This window comes from Silurus meridionalis, chromosome 7, assembly GCF_014805685.1.
Source record: "Silurus meridionalis isolate SWU-2019-XX chromosome 7, ASM1480568v1, whole genome shotgun sequence".
Classification (NCBI taxonomy): domain Eukaryota; kingdom Metazoa; phylum Chordata; class Actinopteri; order Siluriformes; family Siluridae; genus Silurus; species Silurus meridionalis.
In genome coordinates this window covers 27797986-27806999 of record NC_060890.1, presented here as the reverse complement: position 1 = coordinate 27806999, position 9014 = coordinate 27797986, and the positions used below count along the sequence as shown (strand labels likewise).

Below are 9014 nucleotides of genomic sequence, written 5' to 3'. Positions count from 1 at the left end.
AAAATTAACATGTTCTTTATAAGTGTACGTTTGTCCCTGAACTAGTGAGATCATTAACGCTGTGTGTGTGTGTGTGTGTGTGTGTGTGTGTGTTGCAGCATGATGGTGTTTAGCATGCTAATTCTGATTGTAAGCTGGGCATCTCTGGGGGTTGATGTAGCGACGGCTGTGGTGAGTATAAACACACTTCTCTAACACACTCCTGTCCTTATACAATACAGTGTGGGGACTGGGACGCAGGACACTCGGTTTAGCTGTGCGTGTGTGTGTGTGTGTGTGTGTGTGTGTGTGTGTGTGTGCTTGTGCGTGTGCCTTTCAGGGGATCAGTGATTTCTGCGTATCACCAGACAAGTTCATCATGAACCAGACCAGAAATGGGATCAGCTCAGGTGAGACACACACACAAAATCTACAACCACAAACACTTGTGCATGTACATACATGCACATACACACATGCGCACACACGCACCTGTGTGCGCGCGTGTGTGTGTAATGACTCTGTGTGATGTAACTCTCTCTGTGTCTCTGTGTAGAAATTGTTCATTATTATTTGTACTGCAGTCAGACTCTTCCCAATCCGTTCCAGCAGGTATCACACACACTCCTTCATCTTTCTCTCTCTCTCTCTCTCTCTCTCTCACACTCTCACTCTACCTCTCTTTATCTTCTGTTCTACCTTTGAGAGGAAGTGACATCAACGTGATTGTGTTCTGATCCTGAATCACTTTCTCCTGCAGTCTCTCACCATCATCCAGAGATCTCTGAGCTCCATGCAGATTCAGGTGCAGGGCTTATTACAGTTCGCCGTGCCGCTCTTCCCTACTGCTGAGGTACACACACACTCGCACACTTACTCACACTCACTTACGCATATATACAGAAACATACAAACATACACACACCTACACACTAATTCACAACCAAACAACTAAACACACACACACTCTCTCTCTCACACACAGACACACACACACACACACACACACACTCACACATAATTTTACAACCAAACAAGTAACACACACACATTTATTTACAACCAAACTCCCACATGTCTCACTGACTTAAATACTGACTCACTGACTCATTAATACTAAATTACTGACTCATTAATACTGAATTACTGCCTTACTGAGTTTAATACTGAATTACTGACTCGCTGACTTTAATACTGAATTACTGACTCATTAATACTGAATTCCTGACTGACTGACTTTTATACTAAATTACTGACTCATTAATACTGAATTACTGCCTTACTGAGTTTAATACTGAATTACTGACTCGCTGAGTTTAATACTTAATTACTGACTTACTGAGTTTAATACTGAATTACTGACTCATTAATACTGAATTACTGACTTTAATACTTATTTACTGACTGACTGACTGACTGACTTTTATACTGAATTACTGACTCATTAATACTGAATTACTGCTTTACTGAGTTTAATACTGAATTACTGAGTTTAATACTGAATTACTGACTCGGAGTTTAATACTGACTCACTGACTTTAACACTGAATTACTGCCTTACTGAGTTTAATACTGAATTACTGAGTTTAATACTGAATTACTGACTCGGAGTTTAATACTGACTCACTGACTTTAACACTGAATTACTGACTTACTGAGTTTAATACCGAATTACTGACTGACTTTAATACTAAAGTACTGACTTACTGAGTTTAATACTGAATTACTGACTCTCTGACTTTAATACTGATTGAATAAGTACTGTTCTAAATCCTGACCTTTTTAATAGATTTTTACTGTGTGTGTGTGTTTCAGAGTGATCTCTTAGGTCTTAAGCTGATGTTGAATAACTCGGAGGCACAGCTACATCAGGTGACTGCTCTCCTCGACTGCAGGGGGATCAATAAGGTACTAAATACAATAACACAACAATACAATAACACAAACTCAATGTACTGAATCACTCCGTTATCTACTGAAGCAATCAGGTGATGAATATACTGGCTCATGTAGTGTGTGTGTGTGTGTGTGTGTGTGTGTGTGTGTGTGTGTAGGACTATCTGGATGCTCTGATGGGTGTGTGTTATGATGGTGTAGAAGGGTTGCTGTATCTCTGTCTTTTCTCTCTGCTGTCCATCGCTGCCTTCTGCATCATGATGTGTGTGATTCCCCGAGCCTGGAGACAAATCAACAACCGGTACACACACACATACACACACACTTACACACTTACATCTTAAAAATTAAAAAATGTAGGCCTTAAAAAGTCTTAAATTTGCTGTTCTTGGTCTTAAACAATATTAATCAGGTCTTTCTGATGTCTATGTTAAGCGGCCTCTGATGCTCATTGAAATGCTGTTGCAGGACTTTAGAAAGTTTTTCTTTGTTAGTTTCTGTGGTGGTCTTTCATGAGTGCAAATATAAGACTACAAATGAGGCCAACATGCAACAGGCAATAAACTTTGTTATTGGAGGGAATATTTCTTAGATTGTACCACAGACATAAAATGAATTAGATTTTTCAGCAATGGAGAAGTGCAAGTTTAGTGAAACTCAGCTTGAAAAGAATTTACTGTAGGGCTCTGTTAAGGTCAGTCGCTAACAACGTAATTGTGTGTGTGTGTGTGTGTGTGTGTGTGTGTGTGTGTGTGTGTGTGTGTGTGTTTAATGTTGTTATATCAGTTTTACATTTCCATTTTATTGGCCTTAGAAAGTCTTAAATATGACTTGGTGAAACCTGCAGAAACTCTGATAGACACAAACATGCAGAACAGACGCTCCCCACTTTACCAACATCCGCTCTACCAACATCCGCTCTACCAACACCCGCTTCACCAACATCCGCTCTACCAACATCCATTTAAAAAAGAAAATAAGTCAATTAGTTACTAATTCAGTGTGAGAATTAAATCACATCTTATCATTTTCTACCCTCCCTCTCTCTATGTTCCCTCCCTTTTTCTAATCCTCTCCCTCTCTCTATCCCCTCTGCCATGTTTAGTGAAAGGGATTATGGGGATTTTGAGGACTCGGACCCTTTTAGCTCTCGAGCTCACACTGAGAACCTTCACACTTTTTACAGCTACAGCAGCAGCCAGAACAGCCTTCACTCACCACCGGCTCCGCCCACCTCTAACATGTGAGTCTCACAAGCACACACACACTCACACACACACTCGCTCACTCACTCACTCACACACCTTCACTCATCGCCGGCTCCGCCCACCTCTAACATGTGAGTCTCACAAACAGACACACACACACACGCACACTCACTCACTCACTCACTCACCAACTCACACACCTTCACTCACCACCAGCTCCGCCCACCTCTAACATGTGAGTCTCACAAACACACGCACACACACACTCACTCACACACCTTCACTCACCACCGGCTCCGCCCACCTCTAACATGTGAGTCTCACAAACACACGCGCACACACACACTCACTCACTCACTCACACACCTTCACTGACCACCGGCTCACACACCTTCACTCACCACCGGCTCCGCCCACCTCTAACATGTGAGTCTCACACACGCACACACACGCACATTCACTCACTCACTCACACACCTTCACTGACCACCGGCTCACACACCTTTACTCACCACGGCTCCACCCACCTCTAACATGTGAGTCTCACAAACACACACACACTCACACTCACTCACTCACACACTCACACACCTTCACTGACCACCGGCTCACACACCTTCACTCACCACCGGCTCCACCCACCTCTAACATGTGAGTCTCACAAACACACACACACACACACACACACACACACACACACACACACACACACACTCACTCACTCACTCACACCTTCACTCACCACCGGCTCCACCCACTTCTAACATGTGAGTCTCACAAACACACACACACACACACTTTCACTCACCACTGGCTCCGCCCACCTCCAACATGTAAGACACACACACACACACACACACACACACACTCACACACCTTCACTCACCACTGCTCCGCCCACCTCCAACATGTGAGTCTCACACACAAACACGCACACTCTCATTCACACACACCTTTACTCACCACTGCTCCGCCCACCTCTAACATGCAGTCTCTCACACACACACACACACACACACACACACACACACACACCCACCAACACACACACTCACTCATATACACATGCACCTTCACTCACCACTGGCTCCGCCACTCACACACCACACACACACAAACACAAACACATAAACACACAAACGCACCTTCACTCACCATCAGCTCCGCCTGCCTCCAATATGTAAGTCTCACGCACACAATAACGCACACACCCACACAAACACACATTCACTTATTCACACATGCACACTCAGTTCTACACACATGTGCTGGCGTGTGTACAGAAAGATCCAGATTAACTTTGACTCTCTCTCAGGAATCAGTCAGTGTTTGGTGGAAACACGCGCTTTGAGGACGCACCACTTATCAACCGAGGCTCTCCTCCTCCCTCAGTGAGTTACCGTCTTACACACACACACACACACACACACACACAGTCAAGATTGAAAGGTTATGATAATTTTTATTGCCCAAGCTCAACTACAAGGATCTCGAACATAGACAAACATACACACACACACACACACACACACACACACACACTCATACACACACTGTTTGCAAACATACTCACATTCACACAAACACTCACACTCTTTCTCAGACACAAACACTACATGTAGATGATGAGAGTGTAGTCTACCGTTCCTCTGTATATAACTCTCTCTCTCTCTCTTTCTCCATGTAGAAACTTTGTAAGTCATATCTTTGTTTTCTGCAGTCATCTCCATCCTTTTCTCTCCTCTCGCCTTATTTATTCATTGTTTCCCTCCTAATTAAAACTCACACTCTTCCTATTCACATTACTTGCTGTATTCCACTAGCTTGTGTGCTAGCATGCTTATGTGCTGAGGTGTGATGGAAGACAAGGTAGAAGGGTCATTATCTAACACTGTACTGAGGGAGGGAACTTTATGTAGATTTTATGTAGACATCTAATATGAAAATCTAATCTTATCTCTTAACAGGCTTTAGGTTTTTAGCTAAATCAGCTAACAGGCTAACATTAGCAACAATAAAGGGATAGTGTGTGTGTGTGTGTGTGTGTGTGTGTGTGTGTGTGTGTGTGTATGTGATGCTATTTCTGCATCTCAGGGAGTTTTTCCTTCACCACAGTCACCACGACTTGTTCATCAGGAACAAACTTACACTTATAAAGAACATCTTCATTCTAATCTACACATTATCTGTGTAAAGCTGCTCTGAGACGATGTTCATTATTAAAAGCTCAAAACTAATAAACATGAATTGTCTAAGTGGAGATGAAATAAAGAATTTAGGTTTGTGTGTGAACATATGTATTCAAATAGGTGTGTGTGTGTGTGTGTGTGTGTGTGTGTGTGTTTTCCATGCAGTATTCTCCTACTATGCGAGCCAACTACCTCTCGATGACAGAAGATCAGATGAGACACTTTGGCGACGATTTTAGGTCCTGAACCTCTTCATTATCTACACACACACACGTGTGTGTGTGTGTGTGTGTGTGTGTGTTGTATGTTTGTCTTACTGAGGACCGAGTGTCCCTGTAGAGACTGGAGTATCTGATGGGTTTGACCTTGTGAGGACATTGTGCAGCTCGTCCAGACAAATGCAGCTTTTATAGAAAACATTTAAAATAATATTAAATAAATACATTAATTAATAAAAAATAAATGAAGAAGTGAAACATTTTTACGCTCCCTGTTGAAGTCTAGCGTATGGAAGTAACATAACTGAGACCCAGTGTTTTTCTTTCACTTTACTTTCTAGTGTATGATACAAATTTACATGTGTAAGTGACAGGATTATAGCCGGGGTTAATGATCTTGAAAGAGTGAATCGTGGAGGTGCCAAAACAAAACAACTTCTCTACCGATATACAGCCTCACCTGCCCAAAAACACAGCGGCTGCCTCTCGCCTCTAACTCTAGTGTGTCTACACAGAAAACATCTACATGGGATACGTAGAGAAGCCCAAACTACCTGTCCACATGGGGTGTCTGAAACCAGTAGTAACAGCAGGTTAGCAGAGAGGATGTAAGGTCACGTGTGAAGGTGTATGCCAATGAAAAGTTCTCGCTATTCACCAGGAGTGTAAACTACAGACAGGGGGGTTTGCTTTCATTTCAGAGGCAAAATTTCAGGCTCTCGCTCTCTACCATAGCCTCTTTTCCTCTCCTATGACAGCGCTTTAATACTCGAAGCCCCGCCTCTTTGGTGACGTCTGCTTCTGCTAGGGGTGTGGCAGATCCCCATAATGCCTGAATGAAAGGAACCAGCACCTGCGTTCGAGGAAAAGCGAAACGTCAGAGACGGAGCTCAGAAAAAGCAGCGAAACTAAACAAACACAAACATGCTTCTGTGGCACGTAACACATTTCCTTTTAGGGAGCGAGTTCAATTTAGCACCATGTTAATGAGCTGCATTAATATATTTATTAGTCCTCATAAGGACAGTAAGACGTGTGTGTGTGTGTGTGTGTGTGTGTGTGTGTGTGTGTGTGTGTGTGTGTGTGGTCCTCACACTCTCAGGACTTCATTACATGCATTTCAGTCCTATAACTACTGAGTAACACATCTGTAAATGTTTTAATCTAGCTGAATGTTCATATTGGGATCTGAATGCGATTTTTAAAATATCTCTTAATGAAACATTTCAGTGTTACGTGTGAAAGTGTGTGTCGGATGGGGGAGACCTGAACGTTAACACAGTCGTCCGACCCACACCCAAGGCCTGTGATCACACTGGGGACAGAGCAGCAGGTTTCTTTTTTTCTGTAAATGTTTCAGGGACATTCAAACCCAGGTTTTTATTACTTCTATGCAAATTAGTTCTGATTCTGTGTGAAACAGCAAAGAGATTTCCTGGACCGGTCCTGTGTGTGTGTGTGTGTGTGTGTGTGTGTGTGTGTGTGTGTGAGTGAAACCGCCTTTCCTATCTACAGTTAACTCCCATGTAATATAAAATAGCTAGCTTATAAAAAAGCACCTACCCCTGGACAGGCCACGCCCTTTAGTGACAGCAAGACACCTACAAGACACGTGACAGTTAACCGGTGTAAACATGCAGGTTTTTCATCTGACTGACAGACAGCTGTCTGTTTGTCTGTGTGGGCGGGGCTTACATCACACCATGTGACATCACCACTTGTTTTATTTCTTCACTTGTTCAGCTCAGTTACACCTGATGCAGCAGCACAGACATTGCGGAATAATGAGCTTCCTGTATCACCATGGCAACATCCTCAAACTGCATACAACTGCACTTCCTACACTGTTTATACGTCAATATAGAATTTACCATTAATCTTCACCATACAGCCAAAAGTTTGTGGACACCTGAGCAAAAGATTACTGGCTTTTTGAAAAACTCATTTCACATTTAGTCTCCATTTGCACATGTAATAAGCTCCACTCTTCTGGGAAGATGTTACTTTAGATTTTGTGGAGATTTGTGAAGATTCATGCAGCTACGTGTGTTAGTAAAGTCATGTACTGATGTAGGTGAGGTGAGGAGACCTGGGTGCAGTCAGCGTTCACATTCACCCAAATGTGTTCAATAGGTGTGTTTTCACTCTCTTCATTATCCTGAGCTTTTCTCTGGTCGTATTACACTGTTCTGTCTAATTAGAAGATTTGATCACATTTAGAGTAAAGAAGAATGCAGTTGTGTGCAGGTGGAGTGAATCCACATCTGGCTGCTCACTTCTTTGTTATCTGACTAGCATTTGGCTGCTCCAGGTGGGGTTCAGTACAATATTTTACCCCGAGCTGTGAAACACTTAACTTAGTAACATTCCACACTGCTGTGTGTTTCTGAGGACCTGATCTCAGAGCAAAGGGCCACATGATTGAAGGCTACATCAGTTGTAGTTATTCTTTTTCGTTCACATGTAAGTGACAGCATTTAGACTGTGGCTTGTTCACAGCATCAGAAATGGCCGCAGGAGCTTCATGAAAACTCATTCACAATGAAAATACAGTTTGATATTTTATATCACAGGGTGTAGCATCGCTGAAGCTTCAAGACATTTAGTTGGCTGTCTAACGCCACCTTCTGACTACTGTAGTGTTTTATAGTAAACTGTCTTAGTGTGGGTTGGGCTTCGGGTCATACTCACATGCTTAGTTTTTACATGTAGCATTTGATACTGAAAATTTCCCCGCTGACACAATTCTGTATTTTTGACTATTTTATTAACCTGTTACTAGCATTTTGTAAATAGTATATTAATTGTATAGTAAAACATGGTGTGTTTTTTTTTTCCTCCATTTTCCTTCACAATGTGCCACAGTTGCTCAGAACGAAGTGACTCAACAAGTGTGTAGCCTTGGCTTGATATTAGCTGTGAAATACAAACAAGTCCTGCTGAGGAACACTAGTCTGTTCCAGTGGATATTTCACTCAAATATGCTAACAAGGCTAAATTTAGTAATTGTTAGAAAGGTTAGCATGAATGCTAAATTCAAAATTCAGCACACGTCAACTAGAAACGTTTACAAATGGAATTAAATGAAGACTGTTCAATTTAATGACAGCTTGTTAAAACTGATCCCATCAATGCTCATTTGTTACATCAAACACTAATATTTCGTGTCTTTAAAATAAAAACATATTTGTCCTTCAACTAAAATGAAACCTGGAATCTTGTCTAACTGGGTGAAATTGTATTAGGATTATTTATTTTAGTAAAATATGCTGCTCTAACAGTCACATTTTAGCCTGATGCTAGCAATTTTAAGTGAATTAATCCAAAACTGTCTTCCAATTAGAGAGAAAATGTTTTTGTTCCTCTCAATGAAATGCCTAAAGTCTGATCGTTTTATTAATCTTATTAATTTTGGAATGTATGTTTTTAACTGTTTTTATTTAATAACGTGTTTTAATACATGTCTGCTGCATGTGTATTGTTTGTAATAAAACTATCTGAAGCACAACTTTCACTGTTAGTGA

The 9014-nt window shown here is 41.7% G+C and overlaps 1 protein-coding gene across 3 annotated transcripts in view; it reads left to right on the top strand.

Annotated features, from left to right (window-relative positions):
• Positions 1 to 5794, top strand: part of ttyh2 (tweety family member 2) — a 28060-nt gene extending 22266 nt beyond the window's left edge. The window contains exons 6-15 of one of the 3 annotated variants that reach the window (XM_046853132.1): positions 99 to 171; positions 320 to 389; positions 536 to 591; positions 740 to 832; positions 1795 to 1887; positions 2034 to 2176; positions 2981 to 3118; positions 4399 to 4474; positions 4771 to 4777; positions 5438 to 5794. In XM_046853132.1, the coding sequence (XP_046709088.1) occupies positions 99 to 171; positions 320 to 389; positions 536 to 591; positions 740 to 832; positions 1795 to 1887; positions 2034 to 2176; positions 2981 to 3118; positions 4399 to 4474; positions 4771 to 4777; positions 5438 to 5511 (823 nt within the window). In that variant the 3' untranslated portion in view covers positions 5512 to 5794. The remainder of the gene's footprint in view (positions 1 to 98; positions 172 to 319; positions 390 to 535; positions 592 to 739; positions 833 to 1794; positions 1888 to 2033; positions 2177 to 2980; positions 3119 to 4398; positions 4475 to 4770; positions 4778 to 5437) is intronic. The other 2 variants (XM_046853133.1, XM_046853131.1) reach the window with 2 other exon arrangements.
• Positions 5795 to 9014: the final 3220 nt, after the last annotated feature.